This window comes from Molossus molossus, unplaced genomic scaffold (assembly GCF_014108415.1).
Source record: "Molossus molossus isolate mMolMol1 unplaced genomic scaffold, mMolMol1.p scaffold_m16_p_15, whole genome shotgun sequence".
NCBI lineage: Eukaryota > Metazoa > Chordata > Mammalia > Chiroptera > Molossidae > Molossus > Molossus molossus.
The window spans coordinates 25,109,955-25,137,010 of NW_023425350.1; the positions used below are offsets into that span (position 1 = coordinate 25,109,955).

At 36.2% G+C, this 27,056-nt stretch overlaps 1 protein-coding gene across 4 annotated transcripts in view; it reads right to left on the reverse strand.

The window, feature by feature from the left end:
• ATL2 (atlastin GTPase 2) overlaps window positions 1-27,056 on the reverse strand; it is a 62,033-nt gene that overhangs the window by 27,101 nt on the left and 7,876 nt on the right. For all 4 annotated transcript variants that reach the window (XM_036262863.1, XM_036262860.1, XM_036262862.1 and 1 more), the window contains exon 2: window positions 3,578-3,822. In XM_036262863.1, the coding sequence (XP_036118756.1) occupies window positions 3,578-3,822 (245 nt within the window). The remainder of the gene's footprint in view (window positions 1-3,577; window positions 3,823-27,056) is intronic.

A 27,056-nucleotide genomic window follows, 5' to 3' on the forward strand; every position in this document is an offset into this window, starting at 1 on the left:
TAATGCAATTATAACATTATTCATAAACCTAAAGATGGAAACCCAAATGTCCATTAACTAATAAATGGATAAATAAAATCTGGTATATCTATACAATAGAATATTATTGTCCTAAAAGGAATCAAGTACAGATAATGCTACAACATACATGAACCTTTAAAACATTACGCTGTGCCCTGGCTGTTGTGGCTCGGTTGGTTGGAGCATCATCCTGTGCACCAGAAGGTCAAAGGTTTGATCCCAGTCAGGGCACATACCTAGGTTTCAGGTTCAATCCCCGTGGGGGAAAGCAGCTAATCGATGTGCCCCACCCTCCCTTCCAACCTTTCTGAATTAAAAAAAATTACGCTAAGTGAAAGAAGCCAGTCACAAAAGACCACATGTTATATTACTTCCTACCTTCTTTAGCTAGCATTCCACCTTTGCAGGCATATAGGTTAATGAAATAAATCCAAAACTATTCCATTGTTGTTTCTCTTCCTTTCATCTCCTAGGAAAAGTATGATTCATCTCTTAATCAGTAGAGGCATGTTATCCAAAAATCAGACACTGTTTAATGCAATTTTCAATTAAGAGAGATTACTTGTATCAGGAATTCTATATGGAAACCTTTTGAATAAAGATTAATCACGATATTTCCACTTAGAAGCTACTAACTAGGTATGTAACAACACTCAGGCCCTCATAACCTTTCTGTGGCTTCAGTTGTCTCCCCCAGGAGAAGGGGAACTCTGTTAGCTAGAGACTAAAAATACATAACATGTATGGGCTGCTATTCCCCCTCTGAACAGCACCTGCTAATTGATTAAAGATGGAATCAGAAATGGCACCTGAGGCGAAACTTATCTGTCATTGCTAGACAAGTGATCTAAGCTTCCTGCCCCTTCTAACATTCTGCAGTCTGTGACCTACTTGAAATCAAATACATTTGCAACAAACAGACACAGATAGAGACAATACACACAAACTACTTAAGGAGTTGAAACCTCAAAATACAGGAATTCTTTGTCATCTTTAAATGTACAGTGTTCTTATGCCATTATTTATACATTTCTCTATTTCAGATGTGAAACTTGGAAAAAAGTCAAGTCTAAATGGAAAAACTTTAAAACACCATATTTCTTAATTTCCAATATATGTAAACTGTGTACTTTATTATTATTTTTTAATCCTCACCCAATAATTTTCCATTTTTCTTCAGATAGAGTGAGAAGGAGGGGGGGGGGATGGAGAGAGAAACATTGATGTGAGAGACACATGGACTAGCTGCCTCCCACACGACCCAACCAGGGCCAGGGACGAACTAGAACTAAGGCACGTGCCCTTGACCAGAATCGAACCCACAATTCATTGGTCCATGGGCCGATGCTGAGCCAAACCAGCCAGGGCTAAACAGTATTCTTTAATATAAACTACACTCTTGATACTCAGGCATACTTGAACATGCCTAAAGAGATCCCTGTGAAAAGAATTTTCTGAAAAGCAGATGCATACCCAGTTACAGATTTCCACAGAATTCATAAAGGTGAGCACCTTGACAAATGTTTAGACAATTACATAATTCTGTTAAAGTATTATTTCTAGCATCTTCATGTGGCTTCTAAATGTCAAATGTCCCCTGTAAAGCCCTTCCCGCTAAATGTTCCATCCCAAATTTCTAGTTCTTTCTTGGTCCCTATCAAACTCCCATTCCCTTGGCCCAACTTTTTTTTTTTTTTCTTAATATGTTTTCATCGATTTTTTAGAGAGTGGGAGACACAGAAACATCAATGTGAGAGAGAAACATTGATCAGCCGCTTCCTGCACACCTCTCATGGGGATCGAGCCTGGAACCTGGGCATGTGCCCTGACTGGGACCTCTCAGTCCACAGGGCAATGCTCAATCCACTGAGCCACACCGCTCGGGCCCAACTTTCAACTGTTATAAAAACATTCTGATTCAAATGAAAATATATATATATTTGCTTTTTTTCAGGGAAAGAGTCAAAGTCAGGGAAGGGGGTGTGGAGGGAAATAACAATTGTCTGGTACCATCAAAAAGTGAAAATGTGGAAAGAAAGGGAGATCACTGGCCAAAATATAAAATAAGTGCTTCCTACAGGTCAATTATTGTGCTAGGTGTAGAAGATATGGTATTCAAAATAAGGCCCACCCTTGACAAAGTTTAAACTAACCAGAAAAAATAAGTAAAAGTAGTATCAAAAACCAAAACAAAACAAAAAAGTAGTATCAATGAAACACATGACCTGTGCCTTGAGAGTTGAGAGGAGGACATAACATAGTCTTAGACATCAGGGAAGGCCTCCAGTGAAAATATCAGCCAAGGGTACAACATTTGAAAAATAACAACACACTCAAGGAACTACAAAAACTATACCCTACTTTACAAACAAAGGCAACAGATGAGGCTAAAATAATATGGAAGTCACTATAAGAAACTGGACTTCATCTCAAAAAGTAATAGTCACTGAAGGTGACTTAATTGAGGAACATCACTGTACTTTTACAAAAGTCTCTATAAGCCTACTCCACCCACTACCAAAAGTGATCAAAAAGGGGAAGGTGTGAGGAAATAACAAAAAGGGAGAGATGGCCCGGCATGACTCAGTGGATTGAGCGGCACCCCATGGACTGAGATGAGAGGTGCCGGTTGGATCCCCAGTCAGGGCACATGCTGGGTTGCGGGCTCCATCCCCAGTAGGGGGCGTGCAGAAGGCAGCAGTTAGATGTATCTCTCTCACATTAATGTTTCTTTCTCTCTCTCCCTCTCTGTCTAAAAAAATCAATAAAGACATATTTTTTTTAAAGCGGGGGGTGGGGGAGTGGAGATGAACAGTACTTCAGAGATTTTGGAATACACTTAGGCTACAATGCCTGGAACATAGATGCTCGATCTTATGCATCAATATGTATTATAGCCCTGGCCTGTTTGGCTCAGCGGTTAGAGCATGGGCCTGCAGTCCATGGGTTCAGTTCCCACTAAGGGCACGTATCTCGGTTGCAGTTTGTCCCTGGCCCTGGTTGGGTTGAGTGGGTGGCAGCCACTCAATGTGTCTCTCTCACGTCGATGTTTCTCTCTCTCCCTCCCACTCTATCTGAACAAAAAATGGAAAAATGTCCTCTAGTGAGGATAAAAATATATATATATATGTATTATAAGCAAAATAATTATAGAGATGAAGAGAAATCAGTAGCTCAAACTTGTATTACTATATTTTACTGTATTTTTGTAAAATTAAAAATACAGCTGTTACTTTTTGTCTACCAGGTTTTTTTTTTCTCTCACCCAAGAGACATTTTTGCATTTATCTTCAGATGGAGTGGGAAGGAGAGAGGGAAGGCGAAAGAGAGAAACACATCAACTGGTTGCCACCCACACGATCCCAACCAGGGCCAAGGACAAACTGCAACCAAGGTACGTGCCCTTAGTAGGAACCGAACCCGGGACTCTCTGGTCTGCGAACCTATTCTAACTGCTGAGCCAAACCGGCAGGGCTGTCTATCAGTTTTTAAATAAAATTGGTTGGTTGGTAGTTTGTAGTTTTTAACTGGGTTCAATTTAAAAGACACTATTCACCTTGTTATACATATATCTAAGCATGAAGTCCAGTAGAAATGATTTCCCTTTACGAAAAGCTCCTGCCACGGATACCACTACTATGTTAAGATCACGAATGTGCTCCTGTAGCAATATCTGCTCCAAAGCTTCTTCATCAAGCTCAAAGTTATGGTCATCTTCATGAGCAAGAACAATCTGTACTGGACATGGTTTCTTCATAACCTCATCAGAATTTACTAGGTCATCATCTTCATAATTCTCACCTAGAATTTAAAAAAAAGAAAAACACGTTACTTGAATTCCTGCATTACAAATTTTTTCTAAAGGATCACAACTAAAGCAAAGTTTCAATTAACTTCTAAGTTTCAATTAACTTCCTGTGTTAAAGCAAAATATAGGATTAATAATGTTTTAGTGGAAGACACAAGAAAAATGGTCAGCAAGGTGCAGAGTTATAACTTTGTTTCATCTGTCTCTGGGGCTCTTTTCACCACACACCACAGCCACCGCTTCAAAATTACATAGCTCCCCAAGCAGCTACATAAACTCTTCATCTGTTCACTCAACATACCAGAAGAAGATAACTCTTGCACAAGAACTTGACTGAATAGTGATGAAGAAATAACTATAGAACTTGGGACAGCAGAGACTGATTTAAAATTCTAGTTTCAGAAGCTAATATAACATGTCTGCCTTTCTCCTTTGCTTGATCCCATATAACAAGTTACTGCAGGGAAACTTATCTTCTCCCACATCAACATTTTTGAAAGACTCTGCCCCTTAAGCCTGTCTACTAAGTGCCAGTTTCCAATCTCAGGAACAAATACTCTGCTCAATGCAATGAGTCCCTCCTCTCCCAGCAGAGAGCTGCTCCCCTGAGGAGTGGTACCTTATTAGTCAACAGTGGGACAATACCTCAGCCTTATAACCATTCTTGTCAGAAAATGGATTACATACCTACATTAATGAATTTCTTTCCTCTTTCAGAAAAAAAAAAAATCTAGCTTATTTGATATGTAAAGCCTTTACCTCCACATCACTAGTCACCTTTTAATAGCACAACAGCAAAATCAACACTATTTTCAACATGTGCTGCAAACAGTGACAAATATAATATAAAGAACAATCAATTTCAAAGGAAAATCTTTGAAAGTAAAAACAATATTTAAACTAAAAAGGATATTATCACTGCCTCTCTCAATGGCATACAGATTTAGCCAGGTAAGCTATTTGCATGCAAAAAAAGAAAACTTTCCAGGAAAAGTACAACACAGTTAAATTCCAATTTAATATATCATTAGGTGAATTCAGATAATTCACAGAACAAATTTTAATAATATTTTATTAACCCAATATATCCATATTGTCATTTCAACTTAATCAATAAAAATGCATGATCACTTAAAATATTTCATAAAATTTACAACCAAAAAAGTAGATTCACATATACAAGATGTTCCAAACATACTTAACTTTTCTAAAAACTGAAATGCCAAAAAAATCATTTTCCATTCATATATGCATCCATACTAACAAACTACTTTAGTTTTTCAAAATAAAAATAGATTTTAAAATTCTTTTTTCTGTTGTTGTTGTTTTTTAGATTCCACAAGTAAGTAAAATCATACAATATTTGTCTTTCTCTGACATTTCATTTAACATAATGCCCTCAGGTTCCATCTGTATTGTTGCAAATGGAAAGATTTTATTTTTAGTGGCTGAATAATATTCTATTGCCTTTATAAATACCATGTTTCCTTCATTCATCCATGACAAACATTTAGGTGGTTTCCACATCTTGTTTATTGTAAATAATACTGCAATGAACATGGGCGTGCACATATCTTTTTGAATTAGTGTTTTCATTTCCTTTGGATAAAATCCATAAGTAGAATTGCTGGATCATAAGGTAGTTTTATTTTTTGTTTTTTTTTTTAGGAACTTCCATTCTGTTTTCCATAGTAACTGCATCACACTTCTTCCATTTCTTAGTTTCACAAATGGACTCTTTAACAAAGAGGTATATGATTTTTCTAGGATTTGGGGATAAGCTCAGTGGTTTTAAATTTCTGGAATCTTTCTCTCTTTTTTTTTTTGCATTTATCTTCAGATCGAGCGGGAGGGAGAGAGGGAGTAAGAGAAACATCGATGCGAGAGAGATACATCAAATGGCTGCCACCCACACGACCCCAACCAGAGCCAGGGACAAACCGCAACCAAGGTACGTGCCCTTGGTGGGAACCGAACCTGGGACTCTGGTCCACAGGCCGACGCTCTAATCGCTGAGCGAAACTGGCCAGGGCTAAAATTCAATTATTTAGTCACACTATCTACATTGCTTTAATATGTACAGGTTTGACTAGAAATGACCATTTATCTATGTATAGTATTTGTTTCCTCCTGTATGAAACTGTCTAGTCATAATCTAGATAGCTTTAAGATCAAAGTGTAAATTACAACCCAGAAGTCCTTTTAATTCTACAGTAGCAAAGTATTAAATGTTTAAACAGTATTTTGCATATAGTTTTTAAATTCAAAAATGATTATGTGCTGCTTGTATATTTAAAAAAATAGAGTACATCAGAATACCTTCTATACAGTACATCATTTAATGCTGAAAATTAATCAAAAAGTTTAAAAGTTGCTATACATTTGCTTGTATAACATATTTGATTTACTTATTACAGAACATTTGGTCAGGAATCAAACTTTCAGTGTAACAGTATAAATTAAACTTTTTCCCAAAGGAGCAATCTAGTTCTCTCCTGAACTGGAGTAAAATGCTCTGGAACTGGCTATAAACTCAGACTACAAACAGCAAAATTGGTTAAGGCCCCATTGCTGCCTTTCTATAAGCATAAACTGTCAAGGTCTCAAACTGAAATTGCTTTTTGTAAACTTTATTAAAATTAAGATTCCCACAATAAGGATCAAAATTCAAATTTCCAATTATAAACACTACGGCCAATTCAAAACCAAGGACTGTTGGCAATCAGCTGATGTTAGTCATTCAGTTAAAAATTTGGAGTTGTGTTTAGCACAAATGTATGCACTCTGCTATTTTTTGTAAATTTTCTTAAATTTTGGAACTTTTTTGCTTTCACTATGATCCCCCCCAAAAAAGTAAATCACCATAATGTCAAAAAATTTTTTTAAACTGTCACTCTAGAAATAAAACACAGTATTTTAAAGTCTACAGAAGTGAGGAATAAAAGAATACAAGTTATCTTCCAGGTTCAAACTGTCATGTTCAACAAAGCACAGTTGTGAAGGACAAGGAAATATAATATAACCGAAGGAAGCATAGATCTCTAGGTCAGTACAATTACCAGCAATTCTTGTTAGATGTGACAAGCTGATTAATGATGTGGGACAACTTGATAGAATGTATGTATCAGCAAATTCATAAAACTGAACCAAAGAGGCCATTTCCTTATAGAGGTACAATCTACAGTCTTCAAAATGCTTAAAAACTGGATAGGTGAGCTAGAAAAGAAATTAAGTTTTTAGCTCAAATGATGGTTTGAAAGATTTAGGAAGATAACTGACTGGCACTGAAATTCAGTGGAAAGTATTAAGTGCCATTACAAATGCACAGTAGAATTTTCCAGTAATGTTACCTGGAAGTTGAGAAGAATTTGCTATTTGAGATCACCATCAACAAAACAGAATTTCTCAGAAAGTGGATGCATTAGTAAAGCCTAAGAGCAATGCAGAATTTCAAAATAAACTTTACCTGTTAGAATTTCATTCAAAACAGTTCAGCAACAAAGGGCTTTCAAAGTGGAAAAGCAAGGAATCATTGAAGAAAAACTCTTCTCACCCTGGCCTGTTTGGCTCAGCAGTTAGAGCGTTGGCCTGCAGAACAAGAGTCTTGGGTTCGATTCCAGTCAAGGGCACGTACCTTAGTTCGGTCAAGGGTACGTACTCCAGCCCTGGTCGGGGTCATGCAGGAGACAACCAGTCAATGTGTCTCTCTCACATCGATGTTTCTCTCTCTCCCTCCCACTCTATCTGAAGATAAATGGAAAGATATCCTTGGGTGAGGATTTTAGAAAAAAACTCTTCTCTAGCATTTACTATTCACAGTTTTAGAGCATCAACAAGGAAAATATGAACTAGATGATAACAACGCTACGATGCAATTCTATGGTCTTTATTAAAATAATATACAACTACCTCCCAAGCTTGCTAAAGCAAATTCTACCAGGGAAAGGAGGTACTTGACTTGCACTTTATATTACTCTTAAGAACTTTGAAGAAGCTCTAAGAAGCCTCAATCAATTAATTCAGCCAATTAAGAAGAAAAGTTCCTTAAAAGGTTGCATTAGTATTAAGTATATAATCATTACTAAATAATATGTTTACTGGATATCTAGTTTATGTTCCTAATGTTCTTAAAAGCCTGTCCAATATTCTTTTCATTTATTTTCAAGATTAAGTACAATATAGATTGAAACAGATTTCCTAAATGAAAAACCCAATTAGAAATAACACATACAGGAACTAAAGATCTATCTGACTTAAGACTGTTTACCCAGGAACCAATTAAGCAGTGTCTCAAGTCCTGCATAAATAGAATATAAGTAGTTTTCACTCTCTAGAAATGGGGACTTCAAAAAGGCAGCAATGCACAATGATTACTAAGATTTCTAGGTGAAAGCTGATGGGATAGATCAGCGATTTTCAACGTTTTTCATTTCATGGCACACATAAACAATTACTAAAATTCTGCGGCACATCAAAAAATATATTTTTTGCCGATCTGACAAAAAAAATAGGTATAATTTTGATTCATTCATACTGGACGGCTATTGTGTTGGCTTCTGTCATTTTTTTTATTTGACTCTGAGTAGTCATGTATTGCATGTTTTACAAATTCTTGCAGCACAAGTGTGTGCTGCATCACACCAGTTGAAAATAGCTGTCTTATATACAAGCATAGGCACCTGATTATTTAAAAAGTCACTTTGGGGAAAAAAAGGATAGGTAATTACTATTATTATTATTATCATTTTGTAAATCAATCAAAATCACGCCTTTTTTTTGGTCACACCAGCAAAAAATATATGTTTTGGTGTTCTGCAGAATTTTAGTAATTAGTTTACGTGCATCATGAGATGAAAAAGGTTGAAAATCACTACTCTAGATCTAACTTACAGGGAAGGAAATATAGGAGACACATTCAATACAACCACAGAGATGGAAGCAGAAAACTCCAGAACATGGGAAATTCCATGGACAAACAAACCTGAACAAATAAATTACAAAAGCAAAGAGGGGAAAAAAAGGAGAACCTACAGAAAAGAGACTTAAGAGGCTTATCAACCAAATGCAGTGTTTAAGCAAAGCAAATATAAAAAATTTGAAACAATCAGGGGAATATGAACTCAGAATATTTGATACTGAGAAATTATTTTTCTAGTGTGATAATGTGTTATGTTTTTTAACATCTTTAATCTTTTAAAGACACAAAATATTCATACAATCTGCTATTTGCTTCAAAATAATCTGGTGGGAGGCTGGCTATGAGGGACTAGATAAAACAAAGCGGCCATTATGTTGACAATAGTTGAATCTGGGAGATGTGTCTCCACTGTTTCCTTATGTTGTTCTCTTCATTTCTGTACATATTTGAACATTTCTATTAATAGAAGGGTTTTTTTACGTAGTGAGTCTAACAAAGACTTTATTAGGAGATGAAGTAGATCTAAACATAAAAGATAGAGATACAGACCAGTACTATTAGAAATGAAAGTCTCTCAAATATTCTAAAACCTATCTTCTACTTTCCACAGCACTTTAGTGATTGGGAGGAGCACGAGGGTGCCAGGATAAAAAAAAAAAAAATGTTTTCAGTATATACAAGACAAAGTCAAGTGACTAAAATTCTGTAACTACCCCACCATTTACTTCACCCCACTTTCCCAGAAATAAAGTTCTAAAAACACATAAATTATTGCCTCCTAACATCTGGAAGCAAGAACCCTACTCTAAGAAACTCAGTATCAGTTGGCTAACTACAAGAAGGTACTCACTTTTTGGTATGGAAAATTGAAAAGGATCAGGTTTAAAAATCAAATCCATTAAACATCTTACAAAGAAATCTTTAGGCCCAGGTGGTTTCACTGGTGAATTCCATCAAACATTTAAGAAAGAAATTATACCAATTCTACAAAGACTCTTACAGAAAAAAAAAAAAAAAAAAGGGAACATTTCCAAATTCATTTTATAAAGCCAGTATTATTATCCTAATAACAAAATCAGGCAAAGATAAGAAAACAAAACTACATGTCAATATCCCTCATGACAGACATGAAAATCATTAATCAAAACCCAGTATTCAGACTATATAAAGAACTTCAATAAGAACAATTCTATAATTCAATAAGAACAATGTCATGTTAAAATGGACAAGAGATTTTAACAGTTAGAAGACGATATATGAATGACCAATAAGTACATGAAAATATACTCAATACTCAATTAGATGTTAAGAAAACATCAATTAATATCACAATAAGATACCACTACATCCTCAATAAAATAGCTAAAATTTACAAGACTGATAAAAGAGTTTATGGGAACTGGCACTCACATAAATTGCTGGTGACTGTACAAAATGATACAACTGCCCGGCCGGTGTGGCTCATTGGTTGACCGTCAACCCATGCACCAAGAGGTCGCAGGTTCAATTCCTGGTCAGGGCCCAGTCCCCAGTGGGGGCATGCAGGAGGTGACCAATCGATGTTCTCTCTCATTGATGTTTCTTTTTTTTTTTTTTTTTTAAATCATCCTCACTCGAGGACATTTTTCCATTCTTTGTTCAGATAGAGTGGGAGGGAGAGAGAGGAACAGAGAGAGAGAGAGAGAAACATCGATGTGAAAGGGACACATCGAGTGGCCGCCACCCGCACAACCAACCAGGGCCGGGGACAAACTGCAACCAAGGTACATGCCCTTAGCGGGAACCGAACCCGGGTCTCTCTGGACCGCAGGCCGATGCTCTAACCGCTGAGCCAAACCGGCCAGGGCTCTCATTGATGTTTCTATCTCTCTCTCCCTCTCCCTTCCTCTCTCTCTAAAATCAATAAAGAAAAAAAAATTTTTTAATAAAATGATACAACCACTTTGAAAAACTTTCTAGCAATACCTCATGTACAATTAAACATATACTTACCATAAAACCAGCAATCACACTATGTGCTTAAAAGAGAAATTAAACATATGACAACAAAAGACTTGAACACAAATGTTCATAATAGCAACTTTATTCATAATGTCCATAAACTAGAAACAACTCAAATGTTCATTTACTGGAAAAATGAATAAATTATGTTAAATCCATACAATGGATTACTATTACTACTTGGCAATGAAATGAATTACTGAAATATACAATGGTACAAATAAATCTAAAAAGCATTATACTAAGTGAAAGAAGCCACATGTAAAATATTGTTACTGTTTGATTCAATTCTAGCAACAGCAAATCTACAAGTAACAGAAAGTAGATCAGTGATTGCCAGGAACAGAAGGTAAAGGAAGAGAACTGACTACTGCTATGGACTGAATGTTTGTGTGTCCCCCAAATTTGTATGTTGAAACCCTAATCTCCAATGTGATGGTACTTGAATATACTGCCTCTGGGAGATAATTAGGTTATAAGGGTAGGACCCTCATGTATAAGATTAATAAGAGACTTAAGAGAGATGATCTCTCTCCACCATATGAGGATACAGCAAGAAGACAACTATCTGCAAACCAGAAAGAGGGCTCTCACCAGACACCAAATCTGTTGGCATCTTGATCTTGAACTTCCCAGTCTCCATCTTCCCAGAAGTAAATATTGTTGTTTAAGCCACCCAGTCTATGGCAGCCCAAGCTCAGCCAACTATAAAGAGGTTCAAGAGAACTTTTAGAGATAGATACGTTCTGATCATGACTGTGATGGTGGTGGTTACAACACAATTGTCAAAATTCATCAAACTGTACTAAAAAATCAGTGGATTTGCCCGGGCCGGTGTGGCTCAGTTGGTTGACTGACATCCAGTGCACTGAAAGGTCATCGCTTCCATTCGTGGTCAGAGCACATGCCAGGGTTGCAGGCTTGATCCCCAGGAGGCAGCACACAATGATTCTCTCATATCGATGTTTCTCTCTCTCTCTCTTCTCTCTCCCCCTTCCTTTCTCTCTAAAATCAATAAAAACATGTTTAAAAAAAAAAAAAAACAGTGGATTTTGCCTGGCCAGTGTGGCTCAGTGGTTGAGTATCGACCCATGAACCAAGAGGTCACCAGTTTGATTCCCAGTCAAGGCACATGTCCAGGTTGTGGGCTCAATCCCCAGTGGGGAGCATGCAAGAGGTGACCAATTGATGTTCTCTCGCATCGATGTTTTTGTCTCTCCCTCTCCCTTCCTCTCTAAATTCAATAAAGAAAAAAAATTTTTTTTTAAACAGTGTATTTTATGTAAATTACTTCCGTAAGGCAGATTTTGAAAACATCAAATCCAACCTATTCCCCTTGGCACTTTCATTTATTAAATTAGAAGGATAAAGGAATACAACCAATTTATTAATAATTTTCCAGAAAAGAAATAATTAGTACTGTCCCCTTCAAGGATAATTACCCATAAATATCACACTCCAATGTGATGAAAAACTGGGGCGGTCCATCAATTCTGACACTGTTCAAATTCAATTTAAAATATTTTTTCTTGACTTGAATTCAGAACCTGTAAAACATAATTCTGAGTGTCTCCAAAGATGACAAATTTACTCCTTTGTGCTTGAATTCCTGTGAACCTAGTACTTCATCATGCTAAAATATTTTGGATAAAAATATAAAAAGGAATTATGAAGTTACTAATACGTGTTTTCTTAAAGAACTCAAGCGACAGCTTTTTATATTGGAGAGGGGCTTCTTTCCTCCTACAGTGTTTTAAGTGTAAGCATCAATAGAATATGCATACGCTCCCTAGAATACAAATGTCAAGAGACAGAAGGACATTCAAGCTCTAATACAGCAGGTCCTCAAAATCATTTCATTTAACATGGTTTCATAATAACACTGATGAGGGAAAAAAATCAACTCTGGGTCGAGGACACTGGGTGGAGTTTGCACATTCTCATGTCTGCATGGATTCTTCTCCAGGTATTCAGGTTTCCTCCCACATCCCAAAGATGTGTACATTATGTCAAGTGGTGTGTCTACATTGTCCCAGTCAATGAGTGTGGATGTGGATGTGAGTGCACCCTGCAATGGAAGGGTGTCCTGTCCAGTATATTCAGTAAATCCAGGGTAAAGCCTGAAACTACACATTTCTAACTCCCTGTGACATGAGCTATAGGGATGGGCACAGGCCACCTGCTACCCAGAACTGAAATAAGTATATTGGAAAATAATAATCTTGTTTCTATTCTTTTTAAAATACATAGCTCACATTTATTTCAGTGTATAACATTAGAAGTATTTGGGGTCTTTCTTTAGAAGTTTGGTGATGTTTTTGTGACCAGAAATGTGCAACAGGAACTTAACTCTTGTTTATATCAAGTAGCTTGTGGTAAACTTGGTTTCGCTATATGTAATTTCATTCCAGTTCCAAGAACCTATCAAAATTAAGAACTTACTATACTTAAAATTAAATCTACCACAGCACTCACAGAAGTTCTGGACATTATGCAGCCAAACTCACTCATTTTAAAGATAAGGAAAATACATGCCTAGACCACTGCTGAAGGGCCAGGTCTAAGTAATGGAGTATTATTTCCTCTAGAGCAGTACTTCACAAACTTTTAACATATATATGAATGACCTGGGGGATGTTTTTAAAATGCATGTTCTGATTCAGTAAATCCAGGGTAGAGCCTGAAACTGCACATTTCTAACTCCAACATGATACCAACACTGCTGGTCCTCAGAAAATAACAGAGTACCCAGGATCACAATATTTTACAGGTGTAAATATCATTCATTTTATTTCATTTCATATAGTTTCCACAGAAGACAAAAGTTTAAGATAAACTATAAGCTGGTCCATTCTTCCTGGGAGATCACTAATACTCTGATACAACATACCACTCCTTCCTAACTATCTACTTTAAAAATGTGAATGTAAAAAACATTTTAATATGTTGCAATGGTATATAGCTAGAGTTGAAAATCACTGGTTTGGAATCATTATCAGTGTACCTACTTTAAAAGAGACAGTGTAGCCCTGGCCAGTGTGGTTCAGTGGTTAGAGCATTAGCCCATGGACCAAAGGGTCATGGGTTTGATTCCTGCGCCTGGGCACATACCTGGGTTGCAGGTTCGATCCCCAGCCCTGGTTGGGGCACATGTGGGAGGCAACCAATTGATGTGTCTCTCACACATCAATGTTTCTCTCTCTCTCTCTCTCTCTCTCTCTCTCTCTCTCTCTCTTTTTCTCTTTCTCCCCTCTCCCTCATTCCCTTCCACTGTAAAATAAATAAATAAATAGAAAAAATATCCTCAGGTAAGGATTAAAAGAAAAAAGGCAGTGTATCTACTTTAAAAATGTGACTATAAAAAACATTTTAATATGATGACATGATACATAGCTGGAGTTGAAAATCACTGGTAGCATGCTAGGGTCATCCCTCTCCCCGCCCCAAACAGATGCAGCCTGAAATAAGAATATTGACAAGGACACAAACTTGGACTTCAATAAAATATTTTTGAAAGAGAGAAGGAGCCGTTACTAGCCAATTAGGTATTACAAAAGAAGGCTTTAACTATTTGCTCTTATAAAATAATATTATTAAGAACTTATAAAGTTAAACTTCTCTCATATAAAACTGGAACTACAATGCAAATTGCCAAAATAAAAACTTTACAGACTCCTAAAGGAGATCTATTAACAATGTCAGATATCGGATATGTAGGAGAGAAAGAAATTTTACTTTTCCCTTCTAGGTTCTTTCAGCTGGTCTAATTAAATTGACATGAGACATTAAGAGAAAATAACCAAATTCAGTTATATATGCATATGGGAACCCCCACATACATGACAGGTTCAGAGACAGAAAGGTAAAATGAGCTATATATGGCAGCCTGAGCCAGGGAATGAGGTCAGATGCCTTGGGGCTTCAGAGGACAGAATGGTCATTCACAGGATAGTAAGAACAGACATTCAGTAATTAGAAGTTTTGCCCTGCCCTACAGATAGGTCATAAGAGGTTATCTCTGATATAACTCTTATTGGGGGCAAGGCCCCCAATTCAGAATCTTCTAGGTAGTTAAGGAGGGGCAGGGCCTCAACTGCTTTCAGCTCAAAAAAATCCACAGGACAAAACTGCACATCTTGGAAAGGCCTGTTCTGAACCCCTTCGGGTAATTTCCCCCATTAGCTTTGCCCCTTTGGCCAACAATACCATCCTAAATCACCAAGCTTTAAAGAGTAGATAATGTAATTCATCTCCTTTCATTACTATCAAATCAGGAGATAAACAAAAAGTTGTTTTCCTATAACATCCACATATTATTTTCCAGTTGAAATCTATTGTTTCCATAGTAACCAGCACTGATGTACCAGATTTCTGCTGTTCCCATTTAAAGAATACTGAGTCATAAAAATGCCTTCATGCATTTATCTACTAAGTAGATGAAGAAAAATGTAAAACAGATTACAAACATATAAGCTCAAAGTATTTTCCCAAAGCTTATCATCAAATATTAACCAGTTCTTAAAGAACACATTTGAATATCAGTGTACTCTGATATAAAAAAGAAAATTTCAACTGAAGTTAATAGATATTTGAAATGAAGCTGGAGTTTATAAAGTCAATTTTGTTGGCTAGTTAAAAGATGCTAAAATGAATAATGGCCCAGGGGACTCTGAGCAACAGCACAGAAATTCAGAAAAATTTTATTTAGGCTCTGTAGCTTAAGGGCCCTCTCTAAGGTTCTCTATTTTCTTCTAAAGGAAAATCTTGCAGAAAATTTCACCCAAGTCACCCCAAGAGTCCTGCCATTTGCTCCTTTTTGGGGGTGGGGGTGGGTATATTTTTGTTCCCTGGTCCAAATTTTTAAACAATTAGAGTACACAATAGTATAACTTTTTAAACTTAATTTTTAGGTAACTTGTTTTTATGCTAGAGGCATTCTCACACATACAAACAAGAAGAAAGAGAAAAGGTCCCTTGTTTACAGAAACACAGTTTGTAACTGTAAAAATAAAAAATTTGGAACCTAAATATACATGGATAAATAAACCATTAAATAGTCAGAAAATTAAAATTAATGAATAAGATCTAAATGTGTACACATGGATAAACCTCAAAACCAGTGTCAAATGAAAAAAAAAAAAAAAAACTCAAGCCACAAATATATAGTCCGAACCACTTACTAAAAAATGTTTTAGCCCAGCCAGTGTGTCTCTGTGGTTGAGCAGTGACCCATGCACCAAGAGGTCGCCAGTTCAATTCCCAGGCAGGGCACACGCCCAGGTTGTGGGCCAGATCCCCAGAAGGGGGCATGCAGGAGGCGGCCAATCGATAGTCTCTCTCATCGATGTTTCCATCTCTCTCTCCTTCTCCCTTCCTCTCTAAAAATCAATAAAGAAAAAAAATTTTTAATAAAGCATAATACTATATATTATTTAGGAAAAAAATATATAGACATTTTACAAAACTATTTAAAAATTAGGAAACATATATACTACTTTAAGATAGGCATAGATATAGATATAGATATAGATATAGATATAGATATAGATATAGATATAGATATAGATAGATATAGATATGGAGAGAAGGAAGGAGAGAAATATTGGGAGAACCATTCAACAGTATAGTAATTTTTTTTTTTTTTAGAGAGAGAGGAAGGGAGAAGAAGAGAAAGATAGAAACATCGATGAGAGAGAACATCGACTGGCCACCTCCTGCATGTCCCACCCTGGGGATCAGGCCCACAACCTGGGCATGTGCCCTGATGAGGAATCAAACCGATGACCTCTTGGTGCATGGGTCAATGCTCAACCTGTGAGCCACACTGGCCGGGTGGTACAGTAACATTTTAACTCTCTTTTTAAGAAAAGGATTCTACACAAATATGGCAAATAATATTATAAGATCTATGCAGTGGGCACTTGAGTATCTATTACAGTTTTCTATCACTTTTGTAAGTTTGAAATGCATTGCAACTGTTTTTAACAAAGCATTTTAAACTGTTTCAGAATTTACTTCCACAGGGAAAGGAACTTATATTTATTAAATGACACTGACTTTATGCCAGGCACTGTGACAGGAATCCTCTCAACAACCCTGTGACTTAGCAATTATCCCCATTTCAGAGAGGGGAAATGTGGACATTCAAAGAAATTTTAAAAATTATTTTTCTTGAAGGTTCTACAGCTAAAATTAGTATATGCATCAATATTTCTATTTAATGTCTTTGTATTAAGCCCAAGCTGTTTCCTCTATACCAAATTGCCTTTAAATGTTCCCCAATGGTATAGCCATAAAAAGGAGACTAAATCAACCCTACTTCTGAATGATATTTTCACTTAAATCCCTGACATCAGTCATCCATTCTTGTCAGTAAAAAAATAACAAATACAGATTACGTGTGAGTTTAAAAGGTTTTATTTTGTTTCGGAGAAGTGAGTTGATAAACATCTAGTATTTGAGATTTTTGGATCCTTAAAGTTCTGAATTAAACTGGGATTTTGGACAAAAGCTCGAGTAACTAAAAGAATCAAAACTCCAGATACACATAACTCTTCCTAGACAGATCAACAGGGAAAATACTTTGCTACAAAATGGTCAATTCATCTGTAATTTAATTTTTCATGGGTCTACAACTGAGTTACCCTGTCAGTATTTAATCAGGTATGATAAAACAATGAGTCCCATGCACACTAAAGCTTACGAACCATCCGGGTGGCTTGTTTAGAATACAGATTCTTGGATCTCATGTCCACTGTTGATAGATATAGCTGATCAGATATATGGTCCAGTAATCTACCTTGTAACAAGCACCCCACTGAAAACCACCAGGGTAATTTTGATGCAGGTGATGAAAAGAATACAAGTGGGGGTGTTTAAGTCTTGATTTCCTCAATATATATTCACTGAACACCTACAACATGATTCTAAGAACTGCAGATTTAACAGTGAACAAATAAGCCCTTAGAGGAGTTCATTACATCTAAAGATGAGGAGATAAAAAAACAAGTGTATGACACCAGCTGGCAGTAAGTGCTATAGAGAAAAATAAAGTAGGTTAAGGGAAATGGAAGCAGAGGTTGCCATTTTCTATAATGGTCAGGCAAGGCTTCTCTAATAAGGAGACATTTGAGCAGAGAACTGGGAAAAGTGATTAGCTAGGAGAAGAGGTGAAGACATTATTAGTAACTTTCTCATTCCTCAAATAATTTACTGTATAAAATTATTTTATATGTACCTTTTACTACAGAAGTGGAAAAATACTTATTTAGTTACACTATTTAGAGTACCTACTCTGTGCTAATAACTACATAATATCTATAATCCTCAAAATCACTTTGTGGGGTAGTAACGAGTTTCCTTGTTTGTATAAAGGATATTGAGGCTCAGATTAAGCAATTTGCAAGGACATAACATTTTTAAGTAATCAAATAGGGATGCACCCCTAGGTCTTTGTAATAGTCAAATCCATTATCTTCCAACTCTGCCAACTGAGCATTGTTGAATAAACTCAAAGCTGAATTTTTATGTGCTTAAGATTTCCAGAAAATTGACGTTACCAAAACCACAATTTGTTAACAAAAAAAGAAAGGGGTATAGCTCTTTTTATAACAAATCTTGGCATACAGCTATTTTTCCCAAAAATTTCCTTGTCAAAACGTCAACATAATACTTTTTCATTCATAAACTTTACTGAAGGGCAAGTTTTAAGTTGCAAACTTTTAAAATATAAGATGCAGGAAGGAGCATTTGAGTTCTTGCTCCACAGCATATGTCATCAGTTTTGGCTCAAATAAACTATAAATAAATAAATAAATAAATAAAATATAAGATGCAATAAAATTATATTTTCCCATCTTGGTAAGATATGCATACATATTTATATGTAAGTAAATCTGTAATTCACTGTTTCATATTCAGATATATTGGCACAATGAACAATACAATGTGTCATGAATAAGTGAGGAAGCAAAGCACTATGCTAGATACTAGAGAAGTACAATTTGCTAGTAATAGTCCTACCTCTCAAGGTTCTAATACAAACAAGCATAAAAGAACAGTATAAAGAAAGTGTTATTTTGGATTATTTAAACTAGGGTTATTTATGAAGACATTGTGGAGAAGGCTGCATCCCTCTGAGCCCTGACAATTAGATTAAGGATAACCTTAAAAGTTTAGGCTAAGAGTACTAGGCATTATTCTCAAGACAGCCATGGAAAATTTTGAAGCAGAGGACTGATGAGATCAAAGCTGTGTTACAGAGATACGGTGAAAGTGATGAGTGAGTAAGAAGTGTAATGAGAGTCTAAAAACAGAGAAATCAGATATAAGGTAACTGGAAGAAACAGTATAAGAAGTCCAAAGTCAGGAGGTGACAAAAAAGAAAAAGCGATGCATGCAAGAGCTAGCTAGTTCAACATCCTTCTTTGGACTAGGCAACAAATAACATTAAATTATTCCATATTTTTATTTATATATATATTGTTATTAATCCTTACCCAAGAATATTTTTCCATTGATTTTTAGATAGAGTGGAAGGGAAGGAGAGAGGGAGATGGGGAGAGAGAGAGAGAGAGAGAGAGAGAGAGAGAGAGAGAAAGAGAAAGAAATATCGATGTGAGAGAGACACTGATTTGTTGCCTCCCGCACAATCCCAACCTGGGCTGAGGATTGAACCTGCAACCCAGGTACAGGCCAACACTCTAACCACCGAGCCAAACCAGCCAGGGCTATTCAATACCTTCAATAAGAAATATTCTCTTTTCTTATAAGCCTCTCTAAAGTAACAGTGCATTAAATTTCCATTTCCAAAAGTATTTTTGATACAGTGACTACAAACTCTTGTAATACAGGGATCAGGAATCCTTCACAGTCAGAGTAGTTTCCTTGACTCAGGTAAACAGTTTAAACATTCCCTTTTGGGACCCAAAAAATTAGGTCTGTAGTTAGTCAAAAGATATTAAACCCATAAAACAGCTATTGAAATTTGGGATAGCCAGTTAGGAAAGGAGTAATAAAATAATAATAATAATAATAATACACACAAGGATCCAAGCTTAAATTTAGAATAGGGTTTTCACGACAAATCCCGAATAGGTATCTACCTTCAAAGACTCTGAAAGAAGACTCTTAAGTTCCATTTTGCCACAATACTCTACCTCAGATGACTCATTAAAGCAACAGTTTTTGTTGTTGTTTTTTTAAAAAAAAGGGAAGTAAAGTAAAGTATACACTCAAATCCCAAACTTGGCTCAATACAGGCAAAATTTCTACTAAAAAAAAAGACAGCAGTAAAAAGACGGGAAGACAAACATCCATCTAGCTAGATAAAATGTAACTAACTTGAAAAAACGAAAGGAATAAGAAAGTCAGAGGTACTCAACATACTCTCCTTTCATCTGTTCTCTAGTTTAGCAATTTCAAAGTACATGTCAGGATTTCTTGTGGTAGAGAAGTACACATGCTCAAAAACAGAGGGAAGGAGGAACACGTCTCCATAGTTTTTAAGAAGTCACACTTGGGACTATTCAGGACGTTTTTCTAGGAATCATCCAGTTACTCAAATCAATTCTTTGCTCTACTTGGATACAGTAAAACAGCCCATACTCCTTTTTTATTAAACATGCTCTAATACCATTTGTTCTTTCAACTGCCTTTACCTAATTGTTTTTAAATAGTTTTCTAAGCAACTCCTTTAGAAAAATTCTGAGAAAGGAGAGACAAATGCTTAAACTATTTCTGCAAAAAGCTTACTAACATACTGCCTATCTTCATTGCCTTCAAACAAGTAGTATATCCTACACTCTGCTCTCTAAGACCACACATTTTTCAAGGCCCAACAAAGTCCACCCTTCTCCATGAAGTCTTCCTCAACAACACTAGCACATACTAATTTCTACTTCTGAGATTATAAACTTAATCATAAACTGTCATCACAAATATACATGAGGTCTATCTGATCTTCCATCTACATGAAAGCTTAGAACAGGGTCTGTTCTGTACTTTTTACATAGGTGTTCATTATTACAAGCAACTGCAAAGCTCTTGTATAAGGTAGATGTGATTATCACAATGGAAAAAAGCTAGTTCTTTGTCTAAGTATGGTCTTCTATCTGCCTATCCTTCCCCACCTCTTTACTGACAAAAGAAAACTAATCCCAACCCCATAAGGTTCTCCTTTACCCTGAAAAGGGATAACTTTCTTTGTACACTCAATACATGCCATGTGCTTTTAAGACATCTTTTAATCTTAAACTTCTTTTTTCCTTTTCATAATGTTTTTCCTTCCTCTTTTCCTAGTCTTTATTCTTTTTTTCTCTCCCATCCTTCCTTTCATATACTTTTTTCTTCAGCTTTTTTTCCTTCTCAGATTCTTCTATTTTCTTTTATTATTCTTGTTCTCTTTCTCTTTCCTAATTCTCTTTTCTTTTGTGTTGTTTTTGTTGTTGTAGTAGGGGTCTTTTGTATGTTTTTGTTTGGTTTGTTGTGCTTTGCTTTGTTCTCTCAGCACCTGCACAAGAGCCTCAGTCAGCCAGCCTGAAGGGAGATCCCACCCACCAATGGGACAGCAATCAAGACCTAATTACAACAGGACAGCCCAAATAAACCATACAAGGGACATTCTTAGAACATCCTGTCAGGAGATTGAAGAGACTACACCACTGGGTCCCACAGGACACTTACTCCATAAGGCAATCTCATAAAAGACTGGGAGGCATAGCAGTTCTATAATACAGAGAAACAAACACAAAGAGACAGCAAAAAATGGGGAGACAAAGAAATAACCCCCAAATGAAAGAAAAGGAAGAATCTCCAGAAAAAGAGCTACATGAAATGGATGCAAGCAATTTATCAGATACAGCATTCAGAGTAATGGTTAAAAGAATGATGAAGGAATGTAGTACAAATTACAAGGAACTAGAAGGAGCAAGGAGGAGGATATAGAAACCACGAACAAGAACCAGTCGGAAATGAAGAATACCGTATCTGACATCAAGAATATACTGGAAGGAATTAAGAGTAGATTAAATAAAGTAGAGGATCAAATCAGTAATTTGGAAGACAAGGTAGGAAAAAAAACACCCAATCAGAGCAACAAAAGGAAAAAAGGATTAAAAAGCAGGAGGACAGTTTAAGGAAACTTTGCCACAAGAAACTTAACAACATCCACATCACAGGAATACCAGAAAGAAAATAAAGTGAGTAAGGAATAGGGAATATATTGAAATAAATAATGACAGAAAACTTCCCTAACCTGGTGAAGAAAAATGTCACACAAGTTCAGGAAACAGACAGTCCCAATCAAGATGAACTCAAAGAGACCCACACCAAAACACTTCGTAATTAAAAAGACAAACATCAAAGACAAAAAAAAAATCTTAAAAGCAGCAAGAGAGAGACAAAGTTACCTACAAGAGAGTTTTGATTAGACTGTTAGGTGATTTCTCTACAGAATCACTTCAGGCCGGAAGGGATTGGCATGAAGTATTCACAGTAATGAAAACACAAGGACCTGAATCCAAGACTACTTCATCTAGCAAAGCTATCATTTAAAATTGAAAGTGAAATAAAAAGCTTCCCAGACCAAAAAAATGGGGGGGGGGGGGGCGGACTAAAGAAGTACGTTAACACCAAACCAGCATTGTAAGAAATGTTAAAGGAACTGCTTTAAGAAGAAATTGAGAGAGAGACAGAGGAACACAGGTATAAAGAAAAAAAAATGGCAAGAAGTACCTATTAATAACCTTAAATGGAAAGAAATTAAATGCTCCAATCAAAAGACACAGGTTAGCTGAATGGTAAGAAAACATGACACATACATATGCTATGCACAAGGACCCACCTCAGAAAAAAAGAATCACACAGAATAAAAGTGAAGAAATAGAAAAAAATATTCTATGCAAATGGAGATGAAATAAAAACTAGGGTAGCAATACTCATACCTGACAAAACAGACTTCAAAACAAAGGCCATAACAACAGACAAAGAAGGTCACTGCATAATACTAAAAAGATCAATCCAACAATATAACGCTTGTAATCATATATGCACCCAACCTAGGAGCACCTAAATATATTTAAAAAACAACAACAACAACTATTGCTGGACTTTAAGGGAGAGATTGATAGCAATATAGTCATAGTGGGGACTTTAACATCCCACCGACATCACTGGATAGATCTTCCAAACAAAGAAATCAACGTGGAAAGAGCAACCTTAAATGACACACTAGATCAGATTAATTTGACACTTAGAGAACATTTCATCCCAAACCTGAAGAATATACATTCTTCTCAAGTTCACACGAAACATTCTCAAAGACAGACCACATATTAGAACACAAAATAAGTCTTAATAAATTCAAGAAAAATGAACTCATATCAAGTATTTTCTTCTAGAAATCAACTACGATTTAAAAAAAAAAAAAAGAAGCCTCAAAAACATGGAAACTAGAGAGCATGTTATTAAACAATGAAAGTATTACCAATGAGATCAAGGAAGAAATAAAAAAAATTCCTGGAAACAAATGAAAATGAACACAAAACAACCAAAAATCTACAGGACACAGCGAAAGCAGTCCTAAGAGGGAATTTCACAGCATTATAAGCCTTACTTCAAGAAACAAACAAAAAAAAGCTCAAATAAACAATCTAACTCTAAAACTAAAATAAATAGAAAGAAAACAACAACAAAAGCCCAGAGTAAGTAGAAGAAAGGAAATCATAAAGATCCAAGCAGAAATAAGTGACACGGAGACTTAAAAAACACACACAAACCCAGAGCTGGTTCTTTGGAAAGATAAAGAAGATTAATGAACCTTTAGCCAGACTTACCAAGAAACAAAGAGAGAGGACGCAAATAAATAAAATCAGAAATGAAAGAGGCAATGTAACAACCGACATCACAGAAATACAAAGGACTGAAAGAAAATAGTATGAACAACAAACTGAACAACGTGGGCAAAATGGACAAATTCCTAGAAACATACAATCTTCCAAAAACTCAATCAGGAAGAATCAGAAAACTTGAATAGACCATCAACTAACAAAACTGAAGCAGTAAAAAATAAATAAATAAATAAATAAATAAATAAAAACTCCCAGCAAACAAAAGTCCTGTACTAGATGGCTTCACAAGCAAGTTTTACTAAACATTCAAAGAAGAACTAACACCTATCCTCCTCAAACTATTACAAAAAATTCAAGAGGACGGAAGATTTCCAAAATCTTTTTACAAAGCCAGCATTATCCTAATTCCAAAATCAGATATAGACACTACAAAGAAAGAAAATTACAGGCTAATATCCCTGATGAACATAGATGCTAAAATCCTAAACAAAATATCAGCAAAACAGATTCAGCAATACATTTAAAAATGTATACCATGTATACAACATGACCAATGTATACACTAGGACCAAGTGGGATTTATTCCAGGGATGCAAGGCTGGTATGATAGTGGCAAATCAATAAACGTGATATATTACATAAACAAAATGAAGGATAAAAATCACATGATCACCCCTGATGGTTTGGCTCAACAGTTAGAGCGGAGACCCGCAGACCAGAGAGGCCCTGGTTCAGTTCCCACTAAGGGCACATGCCTCAGTTGTGGTTTGTCCCTGGCACCGGTTGGGGTCATGTGAGTGGCAACCAGTCGATGTGTCTCTCTCACATCAATGTTTCTCTCTCTCTCTTCCTCCTTCTCTCCCTCCCATTCTGAGGATAAATGCAAAAAGTGTCCTCGAGTATGGATAAAAAGAAAAAAAATCACATGATCTTATCAATAGACACAGAAAAACCTTGCAACAAAACCCAGCACCTATTTATGATTAACACTCTCAACAAAGTGGGAATAGAGGGGTCATACCTCAACATAATAAAGGTCATATATGACAAACCTACAGCCAACATCATATTCAATGGGCAAAAACTAAAAGTGTTTCCATTAAGATAGGAACAAGACAGGAATGTCCATTTTCACCATTCTTATTCAACACAGAACTGGGAGTCATAGCCAGTGATTAGACAAGAAGAAAAAATAAGAGGCACCAAAATTGGAAAGGGGAAGTATAACTATCATTATTCAGTGATGACATGATATTGTACATAGAAAACCCTAAAGACTCCACACACACACACAAAAAAAAAAAACTGCTAAATTTAATAAATGAATTTGGCAAAGTAGCTGGATACAAAATTAACATCCAGAAGTCAATGGCATTTTTATACACCAATAATGTACTCTCAGAAAGAAAAACTACAAAAAAATCTCATTTACCATTGCAACAACAACAAAAAATAATATACCTGGGATAAACTTAACCAGTGAGGTAAAAGATGTGTATTCAGAAAACTACAGGACATTGAAAAAGGAAATAGAGGAAGATACAAACAAGTTAAAGCATACACCAATGTTCATAGATTAGAAGAATTAACATCATTAAAATGTCCATACTGCCCTGGCCAGTTTGGCTCAGCGGTTAGAGCGTCGGTCTGCGGTCCAGAGAGAACCAGTTTGGTTCGTGCTAAGGGTACATACCTCAGTTGCAGTTTGTCCCCAGTCCTGATTGGGTCGTGTGGGTGGCAACCACTCAATGTGTCCCTTTCACGTCGATGTTTCTCTCTCTCTCTTCTCTCTCTCTCTCTCCCTCCCTCCCACTCTATCTGCACAAAAATATCAAAAAAAATGTCCTTGGGTGAGAATAAAAATAAAAATAAAATGTCCATACTACCCAACGTAATCTAGAGATTCAACTCAATCTCTATTAAAACACCAATAGCATATTTCACAGATCTAGACAAATATTCCAAAAATTCATATGGAACCAAAAAAGACACCAAATAGCCTCAGCAATCTTGAGAAAGAAGAACAAAGTTGGAGGGAGCACAATACTGGATATCAAACTATACAACAAAGCTATTATAATCAAAACAGCCTGGTACTGGTACAAGAACAGGAATATAGAACAGTGGAACAGAGCAGAGACCTCAGAAATCGACCCACACCAATATAGTCGATTAGTATTTGACCAAGGAGGCAAGAGCATACAATGGAGTAAAGACAGTCTCTCCAGTAAATGGTGCTGGGAACTGCACAGGCACATGCAAAAAAAATGAAACTAGACCACCAACTTACACCATACACAAGAATAAATTCATAATGGATAGACTTAAATGTAAGTAATAAAATCATAAATATCCTAGAAGAAAAGATAGGCAGTAAAATCTCAGCCCTCTCATGTAGCAGGATTTTCATTGATACATTTCCTAGAGCAAGAGAAACAAAGGAAAAAGAAAAAAATGGGACTATATCAAACTAACAAAGCTTATACACAGCAAAAGAAACCACCAACAAAATGAAAATGGAAGCCACTATATTCGCCAAAGATACATCTCATAAGGGGCTAATTTCCAAAATATACAAAGAACTCATACAACTGAACACCAGGAAGACAAACAATCCAATTTAAAAATGGGCAAAGTATCTGAAAAGACACTTCTCCAAAGAGGACATACGGATGGCCAGTAGACATATGAAAAAATACTCAACATCACCAATCATCAGAGATATGCAAACTAAAACTGCAATGAGGTATCACCTTACACCTGCCAGAATGGCTACCATCAACAGATCCACAAACAATAAGTGTTGGCAAAGATGTGGAAAAAAGGGAACCCTAGTACACTACTGGTGGGAATGCAGACTGGTAAAGCCACTGTGGAAAACAGTATGGAGTTTCCTCAAAATATTAAAAACGAAACTACTGCTTGACCCAGCGATCACACTTCTGGGACTATTTATATATCCTAAGAAACCCACATCGATCAGAAACTTCATAGCATCATTTACAATAGCTAAGATCTGGAAATAGTCTAAGTGCCCATCAGTAGATGAGTAGATAAAAAAGCTGTGGGCCCAGCCGCTGTGGCTCAATGGTTGAGCGTCAACCCATGCACCAGAAGGTCACCAGTTCAATTCCCAGTCAGGGAACATGCCCAGGCTGTGGGTCCAACCCCCAGTGAGGGGCATGCAGGAGGCAGCCAATTGATGTTCTTTCTCTTTGATGCTTCTATCTCTCCCTCCCTCTCCCTTCCTCTCTAAAAAAAATCAACAAAGAAAAAAAATTTTTTTTAATTTTAAAAGCTGTGGTACCTTTACACAATGAAATACTATGCAGCTGTAAAAAAGGATCTCTTACCCTTTGTGAAAGCATGGATGGACCTGGAGGTTATTATGCTAAATATAATAAGCCAGTTGGAGAAAGATAAATATCACATAATCTCACTTATATGTGGAGTATAATGA